This window comes from Fusarium pseudograminearum, chromosome 2 (genome assembly GCF_000303195.2).
Source record: "Fusarium pseudograminearum CS3096 chromosome 2, whole genome shotgun sequence".
Lineage (NCBI taxonomy): Eukaryota > Fungi > Ascomycota > Sordariomycetes > Hypocreales > Nectriaceae > Fusarium > Fusarium pseudograminearum.
The window spans coordinates 5,294,821-5,316,673 of record NC_031952.1 but is presented as its reverse complement, the minus strand read 5'-3'; the positions used below and the strand labels follow the sequence as shown (position 1 = coordinate 5,316,673).

Sequence of the window (21,853 nt, the reverse complement as noted above, 5' to 3'; positions counted from 1 at the left end):
GGTCTGGTGGTCTAGTGGTATGATTCTCGCTTAGGGAAAACCCTATAGCATTGCTTGCGAGAGGTCCCGGGTTCAATCCCCGGCCAGACCCTTTCTTTTGCTCTGATCTAATTAGAAGCGTGTGTCCTTTTTGTCTCAGTTGTGGAGATGGTGCCTCTTTTTGTCGGCTGTGGCTTGCCACTAACTCCGAACTTGAACATAGGGCGGGGAAGATTTACGCAAGAGACACTAGGATATTGTCACAAGTCTGCTACAAGAAATCTGACACTCGAATCGCATATCGTTTATATCTGTGTCTACTATTTCGGTTTACCTGTTCTCCGGTCACTATAAACTACAAATCTGTTATAAATCCATAGTTGCAGGAAAACCTTCGTTAAACCACCAGTCAAAATCGTGTGTCTGGAGTCATCGCGTTAACCGAAGTCGGTTCCGAAAGGAATGCTGAATCAGGAGATGACGGATTCATGCAAGTCGCATATCTTGGTACGAAGTAAACGGGAATTTAAATCGCCACTCTGATGACACTGTGCAGCGGTGTTGCTATTACGTTTACTTGTGAATGCATACCGTCGCGTTGGGCGAACAAGGTCCTAAGTAAATGGGATCGCTTCAATCCTTTACCCCATAGTAAGCAGCGGGACACTGACACTGCCGAAGTGGCACAGCAGTTCGCCAAACCCAACTGGCATGCATGAAGGCATGAAAGGGGTTAGGGACCTGCATCCGTACCTGACCCTGACATTAGGCTACCTCCAGGACTCCATTACAACTGAACCCACAAAGGCACAGCAGTACCAAGAAAATGGAATCTGACGTATCAAGTCAGCGATGCGGATGCCCGGATCTGGCAGCTGCAACTTTATTTTGACGACGTCGGGTGCGATCGACAAGCCGCAGCGACGCTTCCGGGAACAACTTCATACCAGTTGTAAAGTATACGCACCTGAAGACACAATAAGCGTTTACACAAGAACGTGATTGGCGTCGGTGGCGATCGCTCTGCATTGAAGTGACAAATTTCCATGTCACAGGCATATCACAATGCTGCGTCGAGCGAGGATTGACCATGCCAAGATAGCCTTCACTAGTATTGGGCCAGACTTTAAGTGCATGCTGGAGCCTTGAGAATGAATACATAAAGTGGCACGCCGCATCCTGTCCATTTTACCAAGTCCAAGCAATCCCGAAAAAGTCAGACAGTCAACCATCAACCAGTTCTTTCCGCATCCATTATGAAGGTCTTTCTAGCTGTAGCCGCCGTTTTGGTGTCTAGCTCTATTGCTGCTCCCGCCACCGACAAATCCGTCGCCGTCCGAGAGTCTCATCTCTTTAATGCCGGCGCGCAAAAGGGAACTTTCAACGCCCTCTCAGTCGAACTCGAAGGCTTGATCAACAAGCCCGAGGGCCAAAAGGCAACCACAAACGTCAAGCGATCCAAGTCCAGCAAGAAAAAGGCTCTCACTAAAACCTACATGATCTCGCGAAAGAAAGGCTCGCCAAAACCTCATAAGAAACATCCGAAACGACTAGTCAAACTCAAGCTTTTCACGACAGGCTTCACGAGTGGTCCAGATATTATCAACGATTTGGACAGCACTCTTGACCAGGTAACTGTCCATACAGACAATATCGGTACGTGTGGGACAATCTTGTACGCTTTGCCTTTTAATAACATATTCTAGATACCATTCTTGGACAAGTTGAAGCTGGAAAGCTCTCCGAGAAGCAGGGAACTACCGACACCCTTAAAGAGATCACCGGAATCCGCAGTATTCTATCCGGCCTACTAAGCCGACTCTCAGCCACGCGCAACACCAAAGCCCTCAGCCTGACCGATGGTCAGCGCCAGACGATCATTGAGGAGATTGACCAACTTGTCACTGAGCTGCTGAGATCTATTGAAGCGATCATCCGCACCCTAGGTACTAGTTATAACATGAACACATCTTTGAACCCAATGATGAATATTCTCACTGGCTTTTTGGGTGGTTTGGCAACCGCTGACACAGGACTGGCCATTAAGCTACGAGAGTTGGTGAGCCTCATCATCAAAGATCAAACTGTGGATAGTGATAAGAGTGGACTTTCGCTTCTGTTGAGTGGGTTTGAGAATTCGTTGCTGCGTCTGCACGGTACCCTGAAGGCGACTGGCAAATCCAACTGAAAACTTTTTTTCTAATGTAACGAGAAGTGTTCTCCATACTTTTTGAACCTTTGTATGTTGAAGCTGTTATTCTGCCGATCAGTTAGCTCCTAGTATTTACTATGTAATTAGAATTCCAAATGTCCCTCATCCCTTGGCCCGAACCTACCAACTACAATACCCATGACTAGCATAACGTGATAACTTGGTGTCCAACCATGTTTTTGCCTGTGACTGACCAGGATGAATCATATTCGGCTCAGGGTTTATCTCGCTAAGGGCACGCCGGAGAGTATCCTCAATTACGCGACCCACTCATGATATGATCACTTTGGCAGAACCAACAGCCAGAACCGAACAACCAGCAATCAACAACCAACAAGCGGTGAGACCTTTGCTCCACCATCAATCATCATCGTATGGCTTTAGAGATTTTGTTATAGTGATGATATACGGAATACCATCAAAAACACATCACGACACAAGAAATATAGCCTTCTCAAAACGGATTCCGACCCGGGAGATCACAGTTTAGCAGGGGCTTTCAGCCGCCGCCCGCCTGCTTCCCCGGTATTTGCGTTGAGTAACGCTATCTTGACAGTCAAGGGTTTCCTTGCCAGCCAATTTGCCGATCTTGGCACTGTAGCATTGGGGGCTGGTCTTTTGTGCTTTCAGAGTGGGATGAATACGACTCTGAACGTATCGAGAAATCATGGCAACGGCAATATCCCACTGGCATTAGTTCGGATTTGCCAAGAAAACTTATCTGTCAAAGTGCCGCGTATCCCTGCTTGAGTGTGCAGCTATACGGATACAGATAGAGTGATTATTATGCACGGACTCTTCCTATATTCGCATGTGCTCGTACAGTTTAATCTTATTGATCCTTCCAACAGACTTGTGCAGATCGAGATAAGTAGATAAAAATGGAAAAATACAAATCGTGTACAGTGGTATTAAAATGCAGAACAGATGCTAGCTACAAACATGCTAAGAATATCTCCACCTTATTTATCTAACACTTGCAAGGAAGTGGTCTCTCGCCGTGACGAACATATCTGCTCAAAGTAGCAGAGTGGAAGATATTGCCCGTCAACGCATCAAAGAGCGCAGTCACGAACACGCGCTGGCGATCGTTGATAGCAGGGCTGTGCATAAACTTCTCACAGATGCCGTAAAACTCCTTCTCCATGTCAAAGGTGATAGCTCTAGTTAGGTTCTTGGCCAGGTCAGGCGACACGGAAAGCAGCTGCTCTGTGACAGCGACTGCGTTCACGATGGACGCGCCGACGGTCTTGACCTCGTGCACCTCCTTATCGTACGAGTAGAGATCGTTGATAAGGATTGAGTGTCTGACATAGAGATCAGCAAGCTCGTCAAAGGGAGCAAGTTCCTCGCGTGTTTGGCGCACGCCGGAGCCGAAGCGGATAGCTGCAATCATAAATCTGAATTCATTGTCAGTGAAAGGATTTAATAATGATGCTATGAAAAACACTCACGTCTTGCCAACGTCATTGCGACGGTAAAGCATGTAATCAGCCAATGTGGCATAGTGATCCTGCTTAAAGGGTGACTTTACACGACCATCACGGACGAAAGCATGGATAGCGTAAAGCAGATCGGGTCCAAGGACGGGATCACATTGCAATACGTCTGACCAGAATTTCTTGAGATGCCTGTTCCTGGGAGCCATGCTAAGAAATTCGTCCACCACTGTGGCTTCCTAAAGATCTGTCAGTATATTGTACCAATTATGCAGACTGCCGAACAGGGGTCTTACGTTTTGAGTAGCGCCTCGCTCAATAACATCTGTATTCACATGTCAGTACTAGATTTCTCCAGCCGCGGTCCAATATCATCATACCATCATGGAGGAATAGTAGTAGCACAGATTGGGTCAACAACGCCAATCTGGTAGGAGATGATGTAGGATAAAGATAAGCACAGCAAGAGATAGCATCCTCGACTAGCTCATCAATCTTCCACTTGCGGCGCTCATCCATCAACTCCATGGGTAGTGTGCCACGCTCTGATGCCTTGTCAAGGCTGATTCCGTTGGCCAACTCATATCCAGCCGCCTCGGCGTAAGCCCAGAACTTGGATTGTCTGGTCCAAGGAAGAGAGGTGTTCCATGGGACACCCATGTCCTCTGGGTGAATAACAAGAGGGGCATCCTCAGAGACGTTGTCTTCCCGGAACAGAGACTCAAAGTCCAGGGTTGGCACACCTATGGTGTTTGATCCTACAGGATCAAATGTCAATTTGACTGGTCTAAGAGGAACGTCCTTGTGAGGCATTGTGTAGGGCTTGGGGTTGGATTTGGAGTTATAAAACAGTATGATATAGGTAAAGACAACGTAAAGAGACCAGTTATACGGTGTAAGAATATAGAGAAGAGTATAAGAACAGCAGAACTATAAGATTGATTCACTAGTCTAACGATTTTCGCGAAAACACGCTACCCTTAAAGGAATTCATGTCTTCTTCAACGATTGTGGCGGCGGTGAACGGACCATGAACTGACGGCGGATGCATCGGTTCGGGACGACTCCATAACGGCTACAACCGTCAGGGGTTGATTTGTGCTCAGGGAATGAGGAAACCAAGCCAGCAAGGATTTACATAAACCTAATTTACCAACGTCTTTTTAGAGGATCCATCGACAATGGCTGATAAGTTGGTTGACTAGTACGGCACGTGATGGATGGATTCCCGGTGTGATTTGACGAGTGCCGGCACCGACATGGGGTACATACGAAGTGATAGACATGAGGGTGGTAACGTAACCCATTCCTGGATATGCAGTGGTACTCTGACCTCCCCGATACACGTTCAACGTGGTGTGATTGTAATCTTGTCTCTTGGTCCTCAGCCAGCATCGCTGCACCCACTGTTTGCAAGCCGACTCCACGGCACTCTTGCCCACTTCGGACGAAAACCGGTGGCACTCGATGCAACCCTGGTCCAGGCCAGGGGTTCAAGAGGAATCGACTAGGTGAATGACACAATTCAGATCATAGACTCCCCCTTGTCCCCTGGCAGGACAGGACAGCACTTGCAGTAGTGCCGTAGCCCTGGTCAAGTCTGGTGTGGGCTTTGTCAACTGATAATAGTAGAAGGGTTCGGCTGAGTTCATCCACAGGTCGTATGGGTCTTGCAGAACGACATACTATGTCCAGAGACAATTGCTGATGTGCTAATTCCCGCATGTGCAGGTCTCCATGTGCAATGGTTGGTTACATGGTCTATGCCGGATCCAGTCTTGGTCTTTAGTTGTCCCCTGCTAGAACGGCATTGACCAATGCGGTTCACCGTTTGAGAGGTTACAGTTGAGCATGGAATATGTGACTAGAGCCAACAGCTCGGTTTCCCTGCAAGCCAACGGTAACTTTCATGACCTACCACGCGAGGTGCCGACCCTCCCCACCTGCATGTCTGTTGGTTGACCCAACCCGGTCCCTGTGTTGTCAGTCTAGCAAGATTAGATTTTGAGAACCAGTGAATTAGTGAGAGCCACGTAGTCTGTTAATTCCACGCTACCAACCACGTTAGCCCCAATCCTTGGTGACATTGCATTAAACGGTCGCGTCATGTACCCCAGTCATTCTTTGGAAGCTCGGACTCCTTGTGAGAAACGGACCAGAATGGGGGACCAACAGACTGTTTCACCGGTTGCTAGTCTTGCAGCGGGCTGAGTCTTACACTTTCACTAACGTAGCGTTTCTCGTGTCTAGAATGGGCAATGTAAGATGGTCAAACGTATTTGTGCGGTCTAATAAAGGCTTATCTAGGAATTACCTGGTACAACTAGTCAAATATTCATTTCCGATCTTAGTCTGCATGAATCGGCCATTACTCAAGGGCCATTGGAAACATTATCCCAACTAGGATAGGACCACAAGATAGGGTATCATATCAGCAACATCCCAATAAAACTTTAACTTTCCTGTGCCTCCATTCTCGTTGCAAAAAAACACACCAAACGCCGACATGCCAAAATTCGTCAAAAACACGACCAAAACATTTTGTGACACTGACAGTGTTTCGGACAACACCTGTTGACTCAAGGATTAAACTTGCAAACAACTCAACCTATAGCAGGAATGACTTACCAGTAAACATCAATCCTGGTGGCAGAAAAGAGGAAATAAGGATACTCAGATTTCGGCCCCGAGATCGAAGCGGGCTGATCCTCTGTTGGTGCAAAACCAGTCTTCGCAAGGAACGCGGAGGCCGTCACGCTCGGGCATCGAAGCCTCGGCCAACTTGCGCATCTCGGCGTGATACTCGTCAAGGGCCTTCTTTGTGGTGGGAGAAGGAGGCTCGGCGGAGTTCTGTGTCTTGTTTCCCTGTGGCATCGAGGCGCTGCCGGAAATGGCGGCCTTGCGGAGGGCGGTCGTGTTCTTCTTCTGCTCTTCGCCTTGAACGCCACCACGAGGCTTGACGCGGCGGGCAGGATCGAGGACAAGAACGAAGTCGTCCATGTCGTCTCCGAGCTCGATTCGCTTGGGGCTTGTCTGCTTGACTGGGGTCGACATGTTGAGTGGTGATGCGATATCAAGGGGATCGGTTGATGAGGTTCGTGTTTCGGATATCTCGAGTTGTTTTCGTAGGCGGTATACAAAGATGTCTAACGCAGATGAGGCGAGTGATGATACCAAGAAATAAGGATGAAGGAGATGTGGGATTATTATAATGGTGAGAATCCGAGGTTGAGGTTGAATGATGGTCCGCGAACATCTAATTGTGAGATAGGAACATTGCATTACCCCCACTGCCGCAGAGTGAATCTTTCAGTCTACGGTGAATGCAATGGAGAGCAAGCAAACAACCTTGTTGCTAGCGTGGGGAGTGGTTGAGCGATGCGAACAGAGCTGCGCTGATTAGAACAGTTGGAATCGAACAGTGGGATCCCGCGGTATTGTTCATCCACCAGTGTTCAAGCCATGTGGAACAGGTCGTAGGTTAGTTATTCTTGTGTTCGAGAAGAACACGTTCAGAATGGCAGCTGGCTTTGAAAGGCTCCGGGGCCTATCTGGGCTGTCGCCAGAGACCAGCACAGGGGCAAAGAACTTGACGTCCCTCTCTAGTTGTTCCGACGAAAGGAGAGAAGCCCATCAAGTCGAGCGAAGGATCAAGGCGAGATACGATGGAGATGGTATCAACAAGCTTTTGCAAATATCACCGTCTTCCTGGCTCATCTGACCTCACTTAGTAGAACCACAGATATTCATAGACAGTCAAATTATTGATCTACCAACCTGTCTACTCTTCCATCTCCAATATCGTCTTTACCCAACAATTTCTATCAAAGGACCTCTTGCTACAGGCGCGTAGCTGGTGATAGACCTCTTCATCATTTACAAGGAAAGTCAGGTCGTGTTCTTCCAGGTACTCTCGCCAACAGTGTCAAAAGTTAGGCCGCTTCTGGTCACCTGGTTAGCGTGGAAGTCCTCAGTAGGGGTCGCAAGGCAATTCTTACTCTTCATCTCAGGCTGTAGGAACTGCAAAGCAGAAACCATTTGCAGGCGGGCGTTCTTGTTCGTGGCTCGCTTGATCAGTGGGTGCTTTTGTTGTGCGCCTATAGCAGCTGGAGATGCGACGGCCGCAGACTTGTCACCGACTGTGGGAGAAGTTGTGTCGGCGACTGCGAGAGGCGACTCACAGTCATCCCAGTCATCGTCGTCGTCGTCGTCGATGGCAAGAACACAGTCTTTGGGATGGGCAATGACTTCGTAATCGTCATCCTTGTTGGTGACTTTCTTGACGTGAAGAGGTCCGTTGACCGGATCTTCAGGCGTCTTGTCAAGCTTACGCCCAACATCGAGAACTGTTGCTTGGGGCATTGTAGAAGAGAGGAGGATAGTTGGTAATTTGTGTTTGGTGTTGGGGGATTCCAAAAGAGATGTGTCCAAGAATTCTGTAGAGGTTGTGTTGTTGGTAGGGAGAAAAAGGAAATGAGAATTGTTGATGGAGGCGGAAAAGAAGAGGCTCCCACTAGCGTGATTCAGAAAAGTCGCGTTTGTGCAGTGCATGCAGTTCTGCTTGATTCTGGCACTTGCATGACAGTTGTAGGCCCAAGCAAACATGCTCTGGTTGTTTTGGCTGCGCACAGCTGATCGCCAGCTGCAACAGCTCGAACATTGGGGGGTACTTCTGAACAGTGTAGTCGTTCCGTGAACAGACCATGTTATGGAAGAGAATATATCTTTGTGATGACTTTCAGTGTGCAGCTAAAGGTAGTGAAACTCATATTTAGGTCTTGAAGAAGGGATTCCAAACAGATTAGTTGTTCTCCGGTACATAATTGTCACATAGGCTAGCACAGAACTCATCAAGATGGAAAGTCCGTGACGATGTGACTTGGGATGAAAGTCACTTTTGGAGGTCATGTTGCTTCAACAGGCATTTCCTCGCGTTTTTATCTTACAGTGGAAAGGGACAGTCACTTCATAATTTCTTTACAAGAGTGTAGTATCAAAATAGCATTGTCTATCTAAGAGGTATGTAGGCAGTCAAAATAAACACCACCACAAGAAGACCACTATAGCAAAGGACACATTCCGACTCGCTTCTAAATATCTGTCCAAACCATCTCAAGATATCTGCCGATATTAAATCTGCCTCCAATCTCTGCCGCGTAAATGAAAAGTGACTCCTCCGTTCTCGCAAGAAATTGTGCCCCTCTACCAATCTGTCACCCATCAAATACTGCGTCGTCGAACCATCTTGGGGGGATACTTCATGATCAGCTCATGCAGTCCGTTCCGGCTGGGCATCATCCCTGGCTCCAGAAACTTGAGCAAGCCCGCGACCTTGCGATGCGCCCTTTCGTTCGCCTCCTTGTCGTCCTTGCAGCGCGTGCAAATAGACCATGCAGGAGCACCGTGTCCCCCCTTTCCCTTCTAAGGTCTGGCGGGCTTCAGTGGCGCGTCATCATGCTCGTTGATTTGTTTGACGTAGTTCTCCATCTGGATGACCTCTGGGTCTTTGTGTCCGTGCATCGCGATGTGCAGTTCGTTCAGGAGGTAGGCGTCAATCTTGGGCTGAGGAGGCTTCGGCTTCTTCTCCGGTCGCAGCGCCTTTTCGAAGTATTTTCCGTTGTCGTGGTAGAAGTAGTCTTCTGCGTCGAAGTACTGGCCACCGTTGTAGGTGATGGGGCTTTCTGGGTAGGGATTTTCATCGTCAGAGTCGTGAAGAGACTCAACTTCGTCGCTGATGCTAGCGCTGGTGTTGGCGCTGGTGTTGGCGCTGGTGTTGGCGCTGGTGTTGGCGCTGGTGTTGGCGCTTTCATCTTCGGAGTCATGAAGAGACTCTACTCCGTCGCTGATGTTGTCGACTCCTTCAAAAGCGTCTTGATCGTGAGAGTTCTCGATGGGGAAGGTTTGCACTCTGTTGATAGCCTTCTCGCCAGTGGTGCGATACCACTTTTTGAGGGAGGTGATGGGTGTCTTGACCGATAGCTTCATGATGCCGTGTTCGGGATGAAGGTGTCGATGGGTTTTGTTTTTTTCGTCTATATGAAGAGCACGCGCTTCCGATCCAAGAATAAATGATGCAAAACGATATAGCGATAATCAAGATAGGCGATGTTGAAAGGAAGAGAGTTGGAGGGAGAGGAGGAGAAATAAATAGTAAACGGCTGCTGCTCCAGAGGTGAATTAAGGAGAGGAAAATCCTGAACAGCCAAGTTGTTTAATATTATAACAAGGCGGAACGTGCTCCAAGGTGACTGTGTGCAGCCCAGGCCTGACATTGCTCTGTTGTGCTCCGGCATACTATCTGTTCATCGAGCTGCTTTTCCACTTGTTTTTTCGTGCCGAACATCGCTTCAGGTCTTCCAAACTGCAGCATCACATGTTGAAGAGAACAGTGTTCATCCCTGCGTTCTTCATTCTCTCATACTCAGCTCAGTGAATCTTCTTCTTGTCCTCTGTACCCCGATGCATATTCCGAACATCGAGCTCGAAGTTCAGCACCATCTTCAGGCTGGCTGGTGACTTTCGTTTCTGGAGACGGATCCGTTAGCTACTATAGATGCGGGTGAAGGTGGAGTGTGGTGCAGTGCCAGCACGTTCCCCTGAATTCCATCTTCGTCTATGTCAATAGATATGGTCTCCATGTAGAGACCATTCACGGCAAGAATAATTTCGGTGTGGTGGAGATCCCGAGGAGTCTTTTTTCAGCCGTGCCAGTGAGACTCTGCGTCTCCTTGATAGATGCCCTGGTCATTATCAACGCTGAGTGTGTGGCAGCTGCAGGAGAGGCTTCCGCTAATATTTTAGGCCCTGTTTTTTCGTGATTGATGGACTCACGTGAGATAGCACAGTAGGTAATGAGATCGTTTGCCTAACAGAATTGTCAATCATGAATCGATGATAGCATCAGGCTACAGTGGCAGATACGCACAGCTTGTATGTGTCCATAACAACCCTACAAAATTAGACCTTGGATTGCAAGTCACAGGTGATAAATTCATCTTAAAATAGTTGATTGGTACCTTGACGCTATGATCGTCGTCTTGAAAGTTTGGGTCTAGATTTCATACTCTCTCCCCTTACGCCGCGCTTGTATTTCAGCCAATAAAGCATTCTATGCAATATCATCCTTGTCTGTAGTACCCTCTTCCGGCTCGAACCCACTATCCTCCTCAAGCCACGATGGAGGTCCACATCCAATATCGTACTCAATGTACATCATCCTGGTGTCTCTGTCATCGCCGAGGCCCACACCGTGGCGCCACATTTCTCGCCGGCTTCTTTGGTTTGACGGGGCTGGACAAGCAAAGGTTCTGTGCGTATTGTATGATAGGCGATGGTCCAACACGTTGCGGTCGAGATCCTCATACTCTGGATCATCAGAAATAAGTTCGAATGTTCTCGGAGCCATGTCCCACCATGACCCCCGACCCATTCGGAAGACTTTGAGTCCTTTCATCTGATCCTTCCATTGAGAAAGAACGGAGTGCCATCGAATGTAGAAGTTGTAGTCCTCATGTGAGCACGACTCCAGCCCTGCCCTTATGATTGCAAAGGGATCTGGATACCCGTCGTCACGGATAGCAGTCTGACGCGCATGGTACAGAATGGGACAGTCGTCGAGGTATAGCTCTTCCAATCCACCGCTGCCGTTTTCCTTGCCTATCATGGGGAACCAGTCAACCTGCCATTCGTGGCTGAAGACGTAGTTGCCGAGTGCGAGGACCTTGAGTTGTGGGAACGGAGAGTCGTGGCCATAATCGCGAAAATGCATGGTTGGAAGCCAACCCCAATAATCTTCAAAATAGAGCGACAAGACCCTCAAGTTCTGGGACATGTTCAGGGACAGCCATGTTGTGGGCAGACTGTCAAAGAAGTCGTATAATTCGATAAAGAAAAGCTCGTTCCATGGTGAATCTTGATCGACTTGAGCTACAACGAAAAGCTTGAAGTCGACGAGGGTTGGGAGAGCCATGATTGTTTGCCAGGCCTTGGAATCCGAGATATGAGGATCAGCGTAGTCGGCCAGGTTAGAAATAGTCAATTCCCGTAGTGCGAAACAAGAGCCGCGAAAGTCGACATCTTGATCACTGTAATCGCACTTCTTATTCCAATCGTCCGGATCTTCATCTGGGTAGAGTTCGCCGTCATACGCACCTCTCTCTTGGTCGAGTTCCTCATCTATCTTCAACTGCTTCTCAAGCGTCCACAAGCCTGCAGCACAGTGAAAAATAGTGTCGAGAACTTTGTAGCGAAAGCGATAGGTCTCAGCAAGATGCAGGTAATCGTATTCGTCTTGATTGCCGCAGTATTGCTCGAAGCGGATATGTAGAGCCGTGACGCTGGTGAAGTATCGCACGTAGGGCAGGGCGTTCATGAAAGCCAGGGGAAAGGGGTAGTTGTCGTTCCTGGCGTAATCCCATTCGAGATCGACACGGGTATCGATGGTGATTTCTCGGACAAGGTTCCGAAGGTTGGGGGTTTTGGCGATGCTGATGAAGCGCTCAACCGATGGACCAAACGCTTCCAGGCGTATACTTCTGTACTTCCATGGCAAAGCGATGTTGTTGAATTCTGGTGAAGCGAGGCGTAGATTTGCGAGACTTGGCGGGGTGAGATAGGCACAGATATTGTCCCAAATCTCGGGAGCGATGGTTGTTCCTGAATACGCCATGCTGAGATTATTCTTGAGTTGTAGGGCCTGGATGGATGAACATGTTGACTTGTTCGATGGTGAGACCGTTGTGTGTATTGAGGAAGCTAGCGGGGCCCTGACAGGGTCAGGCTACAAGGAAGGAAGGAAGTGGGGGCCTCAGGTCTCAGGCCCCACAACGCCAACAACAGTATGTACCTGGGCAGCAGATCCAGGCATCAAATCCACTAATTTCGTCCCTTATGGTCTCAGTGGTTTTTCTGATAGCCTGAGGCTAGGTAGTCCAGCAGCGCCAGGTTATTTTTGGACACTTTCTCCCTCCTAAATTTGTCAATCTGACTTCAAGTAGCTGTTTCTGAAAGATGACAATCAAGAGCTTCACGTTGATCATCTTGCATATCTGAACTTATGTAAACACGCGTCTCGAATCGCACCAAACGCGACCTGACGCGTGTAACCAGCTGGCAGTAGATAAGAGATAAGCTCCTGGTGGATCGCGACGAGATAAGATATGCTCAGATACGATAAGATAAGATACAAGTTGATAAGATAACGACTCCGTGATAGCTGCAGGGTATTCAGGCAGATTAATATCGAGTCCCATTGTCTAAATACAAGACTGATTGACTGATACTCGCTTGCAAAAGTTCTCCTTGCCATAGAAATAGACAGAGTTATGTTTTCAATCTAATCATCTGTGTTACTGAGCTCGACAACGGTGAACAAACATGTCAAGGTTCCCCAGAGTATTGCAGTATATCAGTAGTCAAACGTTGCGTCATCTCCATGCCGGATATTCTATCACCTGGTCAAATGTCACGGCTAGAAATACCTTTTCCAGACAATATTCTTCGAGATACGACCTAACTATCAATTGCCAGTCCTCAGTTCCTCGATCAACACGTTTGAAACATGGCAAACACCAAGTCGGCATCCCAAATGGCAAAGCTGCACGAATCACAACCATTTCTCAGTGGTTGGCAACTCTAGTCTATTGCGGGGGAGATAAACAGCCATCGTGTCTAACTATCCTCAAAACGGCAATTTTAGACTGATATTCCTACTTTAACAAAAATACCTACTGGCCCGAACATCATACAGCGCGGGGCAGTAGAGTTTCGGGTTGCTACAGGGCCCGTTAGCCATCGTGCGGGCGCTCAAATGCTGCATTCTGGGACGTATGAATAGCATTACGTTTAGAGTTGACTGTCAAATTAAACTATTGTCTGAAGCGAGGACTACTTGGCCATGAACCGTTAGCCGTACACTTCCAATACAACGGAGGCGCTTCTCCGCAAGCTTAGCTACAAACTAGTCGCTTCAGAGAAACATATACAGGTCATAGTCCCGCTCTCCATCTCCCATCTCGCTCGAATTCTACCAGAGTGAAGAGTCCACCCGAAGTGACAATGACTAACCACACGAATACTCCCTCGTCAGAGGGCCACCTCAGGCCACGCCTGTCCAAGATCACAATGGTGGCCATGACGTTTGCCATCCTCAAGTGCGTTTAATCCCATCTCTGCGTGCATCGTCGTGTTTCTGATGTGAGACCGTCACAGTACTTGGATTTGTCTAGCAGGGAGTTTATCCCTCGTTCTTCCATCCGGTGGCTCTGTTGCATTCCTATACGGGTTCATCTTCTGCGTGCTGTGTAACTTTTGCTTGGCTGCTAGTCTTGGTGAGCTCGCCGCCATCTGGCCCACTGCAGGTGGACAATACCACTTCCAATGGGCCTTGACGTCTGAGAAGTGGAGAAAGGTTATGGTAGGTAGATCGGTAACTTCTCTCGATACTTTGTTGCTGACTACGAGCAGAGCTTCGCCGTAGGATATGTCAACATCTTTGGCTGGCTAACTCTCGTTACGACCGAGGGCTTCTTCGCAGGTGGGTTTTCCTTTGACGATACAAACAGTCCAGGATTTAACTATAGAAGCACAATTTATCTCGGCTGCTTGTGTGGTCGCATCTAACGGAAACTACTCTGTGGCGGCATGGAAGACGTACCTAATCTTCATGGCCGTCTTGACCTTCGGTTCACTATCCATGACATTTGGAAACCGTATCTTGGGCGCATGGAACAACCTTGCTTGTACGTCTCTTCTCATAAATCTATCCTCTATCACAACAAAGCACAGCTGACTTGTCCACAGTGTACTGGTCTATCCTCAGCGTCTTCGTTGCCAGCGTCGTCCTCCTCTCGACCTCGAATAAAACAGACCCCGAATTCGTTTTCGCTACCTTTCAAAACGAAACAGGGTGGAATGATGGGATTGCGTGGATCCTGGGGCTCCTTCAGTCGGCTCTGTCGCTTATTGGATATGATGCTGTCTTGCACATGACCGAGGAGATGCCCACGCCGTCTCGAGACGCGCCTTTGGCCATGGTATACGCTGTTGGCGTCGGAGGCACCACGTAAGTTGGAATCAAAGTCGATAATGGTTGATACTGACAAAAGACAGGGGAACAATCTTTATACTGGTCATGCTCTTTTGCCTGACAGATCTCCCAAGCATCGTTGCCACAAACACTGGACTGCCTATCGTCGAACTCATTTCCCAGTCAACAGGAAGTCGGGCGGGAACCACATTCTTAACTCTGATGCTAGGAATATGTTTCATCCACGGCACAAATGGTTCCATTACAAGTGCAAGCAGACTTTTGTTTGCCATGGCTCGCGACAAAGGTGTTCCGTACCACGCCTACTTTAGCCACATCCATCCAAAGTGGGAAGTGCCTGTTCGGACGATTGTTCTGACGTGGGTCTTCAATACGATTTTCGGACTATTGTACCTTGGACCAACTGTCGCGTTCAACGCGTTCATCTCGTCCTGCACGATTCTTCTCAACATGTCATATGCCATCCCAGTGTTCACCCTCATCGTGAGAGGAAGGGGTGTTTTGGAGAAGTTCCAGAATTCCCAGGGAAACGATACGCCGTGGAAGTTTGGCAAAGTGCGAGGTCTAATCATCAACTACATTGCCGTCCTCTACGTTTTTATTACCTCGGTGGTGAGTTTGACTTAAGTCCAGATAATGCAAAAGCTGACAGTGTTCCAGTTCTTTTGTTTCCCGCCAGTACTACCAGTTACTGCTAGCTTGATGAGTATGCACCCTCTTCTATTTCTCTCTAGAACGGTGATCTGACATGATGACTAGATTACGTTTCAGCTGTCATTGGCATATTCGCTATCTTTTTGATAGGCTATTGGGTGTTATACGGAAAGAAGACATTCCAGGGCCCGGTGAGTACAAGACTTGTACTTTCTGCATTTGTTCCGTCACTGACGTTTTGTTTACAGGAACTGGATATTATTCTGGGCGAAAGATTCGATCTATCGGAAGCGACGGACGAACTCGCGATGGAAGAAAAGAACATTGCGACCCGGAAACAAGACGTGGATGGCAAGGGGAAGTAGTTGGTAACTTTGATGGGATTTATTGCGATAGTTTATCTTATATCCGTATCATCTTATGAATTGTAATCTGAAGATACTTTGCCGAGGCATCTTGACTGGGGTTAGAGTGAATGCACTAATAATTGATTGGCGTTTGATGGTTGATGCGTATCTCGACATTGACCAGCCACCATTGATGAGTGTTGTCACCTAATTTATTAGTGTATACTTTACACACGTTATACTGAAGATTCTACATATATCATCCACAGTACGACTGCCTGAACAATTGACTGTTCGTCAAGTGCTCTTGCTGGGTCAGTAGTTTGACAGCTTGCCAAGGCGAACACAGCCGTACCCTAGTCAACTGACGGTATCTCTAGCGAATGAAACCCCAGTGTGTCAATTACCGTCCAACGCTAAACCAATCTCACCGCGTAACACTTCAACTTCTGCGGGGAAGGGGCAATTCGTTCAACTCATCTCACTTCTCTATTCATCACCCTTGCCCGAGTCTGAGCATGTTTTGCTGAGTCTGAGCAAGTTTTCTCGCGCCACTTGCTCAATATTAACTCATCATGGAGTCTCCAATCGATCTATCTCAATCAACTACAGGCGATAGACCTCCCGCAAAGAAGAAAGCCCCCATTCGGTCAAGATCCGGCTGCTTGACATGTCGGAACAAACACGTACGTGAACAATCTACGACCAGCGCCAGTAAACTAAAAGATCTAAAAAGCTCAAATGCGATGAGGCGAAACCTGAATGTCAAGTCTGCCTCTCACGAGGTGTACAATGCGGTGGTTATCAACGCGGACTACGATGGTCTACCAAGCATGAAAAGACAGCCGAACTGACCCAACACACATTTTCAACTTCACCGTCACCAAAGTCAACATGTGTCGCGAAGAGGCGTCGTGGAAGACCACCAAAGAAGCAACTTGACACAGCGTCCATGACATCCTTTACTACCACTAGTTCAGCATTGAGTCCTACCGGAATCGTGGATCAAGGAACCTTTGGAGAGTTTGTACTTGATGTGCCACAGTCGGAGTCTGGACATAGCGAACCCGTCGAGGAGGTGCAATGCAGTACCGTGGCGGATAACTTCATGACACAGTTTTCCATGGATCTCCCCGTTGAGGGACTTCCCATTGAGGAGTTCTCTTGGATATCTGATGCATTAGACATGTCGCCTACTTCCCAAAGCTTTACCGACAATCACGAATTATCTCTCTTTCCGACGCAGCAGAACTATTCGACGTTATTTCTACCACCACCAATCACAGATCTGCCATCTCAACTCGTGGACTATTGGTTTCGAGATATCTGTTCATTATGGTCGCAGTATGACTCACCCACCAATGCGAATCGGATGATGGCTACGGCACTCTGGTCGACATCTGAAGCCGTTTCCACAAGTCTCCAAAGCATGTCATCAGCGTATCTGTCCTCACGAATGCCGCACATGAAAAAGACTTCCATCTCGATGATGAAGAATGCCACGGATGTTATTGAGGCAGAACTTCGAGTCGTCAAGTCGTCGCCAAATCTCGATACCGTACCGATGGGCTTGATCTATGGCCTTTTCTGTATTGGTACGAGCATTTGTTGGCTAAACGCTAGCCAATTAGGTATACCATTTCTGAAGGAGGCCAAAGCGCTTCTTCATCGTGTCAATCAACAGAAGCGAAGACTTTCAGAGGAAGAGAGGAAGCTTTTGAACATTTTCAACAAGAGCTGGCAATACTGCGAGATGTTACTCTCTGTCGTCTCTGACACAAACCGTTTTATCTCGTATGAAGCGGAAGAGGTCGAAGAGGTCGATGACATTAGTCTGGATGAGTATCCAACAGCTGCACTTGCGGACCCCGTCGTCGACGACATGCCACACCCTTGGACAGGCGTATCGAATACGGTCTCGAGACTGCTAACCCAGACGCTGCGACTGTGTCGTAACTACCGATATCACGTCAAACATCCCGGCCCATTTGCGACGCGCGATCATGCCACCGCTTTGAAGATGATCGATGAAGCAAAATCGCTCGAGGAGAAGCTGCTAGGTCTGGACTTTGAGTCTGCTCCTGCAAACACAGAAACGGGGGACCAGAAAACACCCTGCCGACACCTTGTCAATGTTGCCGAGGCGTATCGTCTAGCGGGTCTGATTCACATCTACCAGACCTTTCCAGAGCTAGTTCTGTTACGATTGCCAGATGACCTGACGGGTCCAGCGGATGTTCATGTTCCCTGGGAAGAGTGCATTACGCCTTTGAGTCTTCGCTTGGCTAAGCTTATTGAGCAACTTCCTGCTGATTCAGGAAGCAAGATGACGCAGCCACTCCTTTGCATAACAGCTAGCACCGGTCTACGCTTCGAACCCCCGGATGTGTTATGCACGAACCTTGAGTCACAAGCCCAAGCACCCGTTGCGACATCATCGCCTTTCAATCTTGACAACACAGAGCATTGCGGTCTTTCCGATTACATAGGCCAGCTCGTTCAAGCAGACGAGGACATTGATCGTTTGTCTACCATGACCGAGTCGCGATTGGGGATTGTCGATACGCGTTGCTTTATCATCGGCAGGCTTAATGATTTGGAGGCGTTATTGCCGCCGAGACCCATTGTGATAGCCAAGACGCTGGTACAGAAGATATGGGATGAGTACGACAAGGAGAAGCCTAATTCGTTTTCGGTGCATTGGATTGATGTGATGGAGGAGAATAACTTGCGGTCTCTGTTTGGATAGTTAAGACGGAATTATACCCAAGATGGATGCCATTATGTTGTTGTGCACACTTGTATTTTCCTTCTACTCGTATGCTCAGACCTGCCATTTTTTATGCATTTCTTTTTTCGCCCTGATCGGCAAGATACGTTCATATAAAATCACATCCGTTCTGTGGCCGAAAGAGGCAGCTCAGAAGAAATTAATAACCAATTTCTATCCCGAGCTTGCCGGTCAGGCCCTTGGTCACGTTCATGACGTTACACTTGCACACTATTAATGCCTCATTACTGGAAGCGATGATCCCTGCTGATTTTCACCTGCATGTAGGCATGGGGCGCATGATTTATGATGGAAACCTTAAACTCAGGGACCTTATATTTCTCCCCTCTTTGATCTGGGGACAATATTTCCCTCCTTCATTTCTTCTTCCTAGGAAGTCTGGCGCTACACCGAGATATATTGCAAAATGACGTCCCAGGCTTGGCTCCGTGATCTATGCGCCGCCGTACGCGCCGCAGATACCAGCGTTGACACAGATATTGCGATTCACGAGCAAGCACTACCCCCGAAAAGAGACCCATGGTATCAACCACCTCAAGGCTGGGAGTCCAAGCAACCCGGTGACGTTCTTCGGATTTCTTCAGCACCAGCCCTCTTGAAAGCCGCGACAAGCTCTTCGTCAGTTTACCACATCTTGTATCGATCCTCAGACTCCAAGGGCGAGCCATCATGGGCTGTCACTACACTTTTCATTCCCTCGTCTATTTATCATTCCCCATCCGGCAAGATGGCAGTCTTGTCCTACCAGCACGCCTACAACTCATCCAACTTGAACTCAAGCCCATCTTATGATTTCACCAGGGGCATGGCGAGAGATGTACCAAACCTTGGCATAAAGTCGACTACATCGTTGATTGACGAAATGGTTTCATTCGGATGGGTTGTCAGTATTCCGGATCACTTGGGACCCTCTTCTGCGTTTGGCGCAAGTGTTCAGGGCGGCCATGCCACTCTTGACGGTATCCGAGCAGTCCATCACTTGCTGGATCTTGAAACTTCTTCTCGATATAACACTACCATGTGGGGCTACAGCGGTGGCTCAATCGCCACTTTCGCTGCAGCAGAGCTTCAGTCAAAGTATGCCCCAGAAGTGAAGATTGACGGAGCCGTACTGGGTGGCCTTGTTGACAATTTTGCGGGCGACTTCGACAAGGTGAATAAGAGCCCGATTGCTGGTTCGTTGGTATCAATTCTCTTGGGCATCACGTCCCAATACCCGGAGGCACGGAAATATCTGGAAAGCCGTCTCGTCCCAGCTACGAAGGATGAATTCATGTCCGTCCTAGATATGGAAAACAGCGAGACAATGAAGCACTTCTTTGGACGGGACATCTACCCCTTCTTTCAAGGTGGCGTTGCAGATATCAGAGTGCCTCAATTGCAGAGACTCTACGATGAACAGGCAAAACTGGGGTCTGAAAGAGTTCCATCCATGCCCATGTTTGTGTACAAGGCTATAGATGATGAGTTCTGTCCGACTGAGTGGACAGATGCAACTGTCGACAGGCTCTGTAGTGCTGGCGCTGAGATCACATATGAGAGGAACACTGTCGGAGGCCACGTTTCTGAACTAGAGAACGGGAAACCAGGAGCATTGCGATTTCTTTGGAGTATCTTTGATGGGTCGTATGTGTCGCCTGCTGGAAAGCGGAACGTTTCGGATGTAGCAGTGGATGTTTCTGGATAGGATGGTCTTTTGCTGTGCTTATGTGTTCCTTTTGTTTGTGTTATTTCGATCTGATAGCAATTATCACTTCTTGACTGAACTGTTGTCTCTCCATACTCGTACACTTTGCCCAGGCTCAGCAGTCCGCGCAAACCAATTCTCAACTCTCTCCATACCCCACATAATTGTAAACATATTGGTGAGAAGATCATCTACATCAGTTGCTTTTGCAGTCAAGAAGAGGCTTTCACATTCCAAACTGCAAACAAACAGTGGATTACCGCTCTGGCAAGCAGTTGCCCAACTGGACGCTGATGTGGCATTCCAAAGATCCTTGCGAGCAGTGAAGTATATCCCTCCTTGACACTCTGCCCATTTCTGCCGTAGTGTTAGGTAGACGCCAATAGTCGATGTGGCCATTAGGAAAATGCGACGAATGCTCTCTGATAGTACCCACGATCGCCAGAGTCGGGGTGTGCTATCGCCGTCAAACATGACATCGAGAACAATGGCATTGGTAGATGCGGCAAACCCGTCACTGTTTTCGGGCTGGCAAATGTCTGGGTCGCGACTAGCTGCTTGCCAAAGCTGACGGGTCCAGGATAACAGCGTCTGGATATGTTGCTCAGCATTTGCACGTGCTCCAATAGAAGAAGAGAAGAGGGCCAGAACTAGGTGGATATATAAGGCTTGTGTGCGAGAGAGTTGTTCTCGTATGTCGAGATCGGTTGCCGAGTCAGTGTCGTCATCACTCCGAGGATAGGACTTGAGTAGTGCCGATAGTTTAGAGGAAATAATCACGTCAACGATATCCTCATTCGAAGATGTCTTGGCGTTGTGTAATGTTATGCAAGAAAATCCATCTTGAATTGCAACGGGGTATCCCGAGTCTGCGTAGAGTTGTCTGTGCATGAAAGAACTGTGTCCATTGTTGACCCAGTCATTGAAGAACTCATGGATGCCTTTGATGTAATTCATGCAGACAGAATTCGAGAAGGTCGGGGTGGTAAATGGAATGTGTTGAATGACCCAAGAATCTGGTTTGAGGAAGAAGTGCGTGGGATCCCCCTGGTTTGAGGTGCTGGCAGGGCCTTCAGTATCGTGCAGTCCAGGCGTGACTAGAGTGCTCAAGTTTCCCAAACTCCTAGTCCACTCTTGAGGATTGATTAGGTTACTAGGAAACGATGGCAAGAAAGTGTCGGTTTGGGCAGGGGATGCCTCGTTGACTGTGCTTGAGCTGGCATCTTCTGATCCCGTTGAAGATACGTGCGGTCTTTTCCGCTTGGTTCGAGGATAGCGGCATTCAACGTCCCTGTCGTTACAGCGGCCGCAGGCGGGTTGTACTTTGTCGCATTTCCGCTTTCCGATGGTGCATGAGAAACACGCCTTGACTTTCGTGACAGAACCCATGGTTTAGTTTCTTTATTGCGGGAGGTTGCGGGTGTGTTCAGTTGGAATGATAACCGTCAGCAACAAAGGAGAGACAACGCGAATATCTAATGGTCTTTGTCATCGTGTCTTGCGGAAAAGTGCGGGTTTTGCGGGTTGAAGTGGAAATCTGGCTTACATTCCCGCACGTTATAGTGCTGACTTAACCCCTGTACTATCATTGTTTAGCAGTGCTCAGCGGGTTTTTAGCGGGCTGACCATTGTCGCCCATAAACATGACCTCGAATATTGGGACTTGTTAAGTATGGTCAGAATGGCTCTGAAACGAT

The 21,853-nt window shown here is 48.3% G+C and overlaps 10 protein-coding genes across 10 annotated transcripts, besides 1 other annotated feature; 4 read left to right on the top strand and 6 right to left on the bottom strand.

The window, feature by feature from the left end:
- Positions 1–1,235: 1,235 nt before the first annotated feature.
- FPSE_10240 (uncharacterized protein) lies at positions 1,236–2,167 on the top strand (the record flags this gene model as incomplete). The annotated part of the gene is made up of 2 exons (XM_009263357.1): positions 1,236–1,635; positions 1,686–2,167. 2 exons carry the CDS (start codon positions 1,236–1,238, stop codon positions 2,165–2,167), a joined length of 882 nt encoding a protein of 293 aa, XP_009261632.1.
- A 994-nt stretch (positions 2,168–3,161) lies between these two features.
- On the bottom strand, positions 3,162–4,443 carry FPSE_10241 (uncharacterized protein; the record flags this gene model as incomplete). Its single annotated transcript, XM_009263358.1, has 4 exons — positions 3,162–3,591; positions 3,646–3,869; positions 3,927–3,955; positions 4,011–4,443. The coding sequence occupies 4 exons, from the start codon at positions 4,441–4,443 to the stop codon at positions 3,162–3,164; spliced, it is 1,116 nt and encodes a 371-aa protein (XP_009261633.1).
- Positions 4,444–6,303: 1,860 nt separating this feature from the next.
- Positions 6,304–6,684, bottom strand: FPSE_10242 (uncharacterized protein; the record flags this gene model as incomplete). The annotated part of the gene is made up of 1 exon (XM_009263359.1): positions 6,304–6,684. One exon carries the CDS (start codon positions 6,682–6,684, stop codon positions 6,304–6,306), a length of 381 nt encoding a protein of 126 aa, XP_009261634.1.
- Positions 6,685–7,518: 834 nt separating this feature from the next.
- On the bottom strand, positions 7,519–7,992 carry FPSE_10243 (uncharacterized protein; the record flags this gene model as incomplete). Its single annotated transcript, XM_009263360.1, has 1 exon — positions 7,519–7,992. The coding sequence occupies one exon, from the start codon at positions 7,990–7,992 to the stop codon at positions 7,519–7,521; it is 474 nt and encodes a 157-aa protein (XP_009261635.1).
- A 1,059-nt stretch (positions 7,993–9,051) lies between these two features.
- FPSE_10244 (uncharacterized protein) lies at positions 9,052–9,615 on the bottom strand (the record flags this gene model as incomplete). Its single annotated transcript, XM_009263361.1, has 1 exon — positions 9,052–9,615. The coding sequence occupies one exon, from the start codon at positions 9,613–9,615 to the stop codon at positions 9,052–9,054; it is 564 nt and encodes a 187-aa protein (XP_009261636.1).
- Positions 9,616–10,738: 1,123 nt separating this feature from the next.
- Positions 10,739–12,298, bottom strand: FPSE_10245 (uncharacterized protein; the record flags this gene model as incomplete). The annotated part of the gene is made up of 1 exon (XM_009263362.1): positions 10,739–12,298. One exon carries the CDS (start codon positions 12,296–12,298, stop codon positions 10,739–10,741), a length of 1,560 nt encoding a protein of 519 aa, XP_009261637.1.
- A 481-nt stretch (positions 12,299–12,779) lies between these two features.
- Positions 12,780–12,814: a microsatellite.
- An 872-nt stretch (positions 12,815–13,686) lies between these two features.
- On the top strand, positions 13,687–15,696 carry FPSE_10246 (uncharacterized protein; the record flags this gene model as incomplete). The annotated part of the gene is made up of 9 exons (XM_009263363.1): positions 13,687–13,781; positions 13,840–14,044; positions 14,095–14,164; positions 14,214–14,369; positions 14,431–14,692; positions 14,740–15,289; positions 15,338–15,383; positions 15,437–15,522; positions 15,580–15,696. The coding sequence occupies 9 exons, from the start codon at positions 13,687–13,689 to the stop codon at positions 15,694–15,696; spliced, it is 1,587 nt and encodes a 528-aa protein (XP_009261638.1).
- Positions 15,697–16,253: 557 nt separating this feature from the next.
- On the top strand, positions 16,254–18,427 carry FPSE_10247 (uncharacterized protein; the record flags this gene model as incomplete). The annotated part of the gene is made up of 2 exons (XM_009263364.1): positions 16,254–16,364; positions 16,415–18,427. The coding sequence occupies 2 exons, from the start codon at positions 16,254–16,256 to the stop codon at positions 18,425–18,427; spliced, it is 2,124 nt and encodes a 707-aa protein (XP_009261639.1).
- Positions 18,428–18,875: 448 nt separating this feature from the next.
- Positions 18,876–20,156, top strand: FPSE_10248 (uncharacterized protein; the record flags this gene model as incomplete). Its single annotated transcript, XM_009263365.1, has 1 exon — positions 18,876–20,156. One exon carries the CDS (start codon positions 18,876–18,878, stop codon positions 20,154–20,156), a length of 1,281 nt encoding a protein of 426 aa, XP_009261640.1.
- Positions 20,157–20,219: 63 nt separating this feature from the next.
- FPSE_10249 (uncharacterized protein) lies at positions 20,220–21,545 on the bottom strand (the record flags this gene model as incomplete). The annotated part of the gene is made up of 1 exon (XM_009263366.1): positions 20,220–21,545. The coding sequence occupies one exon, from the start codon at positions 21,543–21,545 to the stop codon at positions 20,220–20,222; it is 1,326 nt and encodes a 441-aa protein (XP_009261641.1).
- Positions 21,546–21,853: the final 308 nt, after the last annotated feature.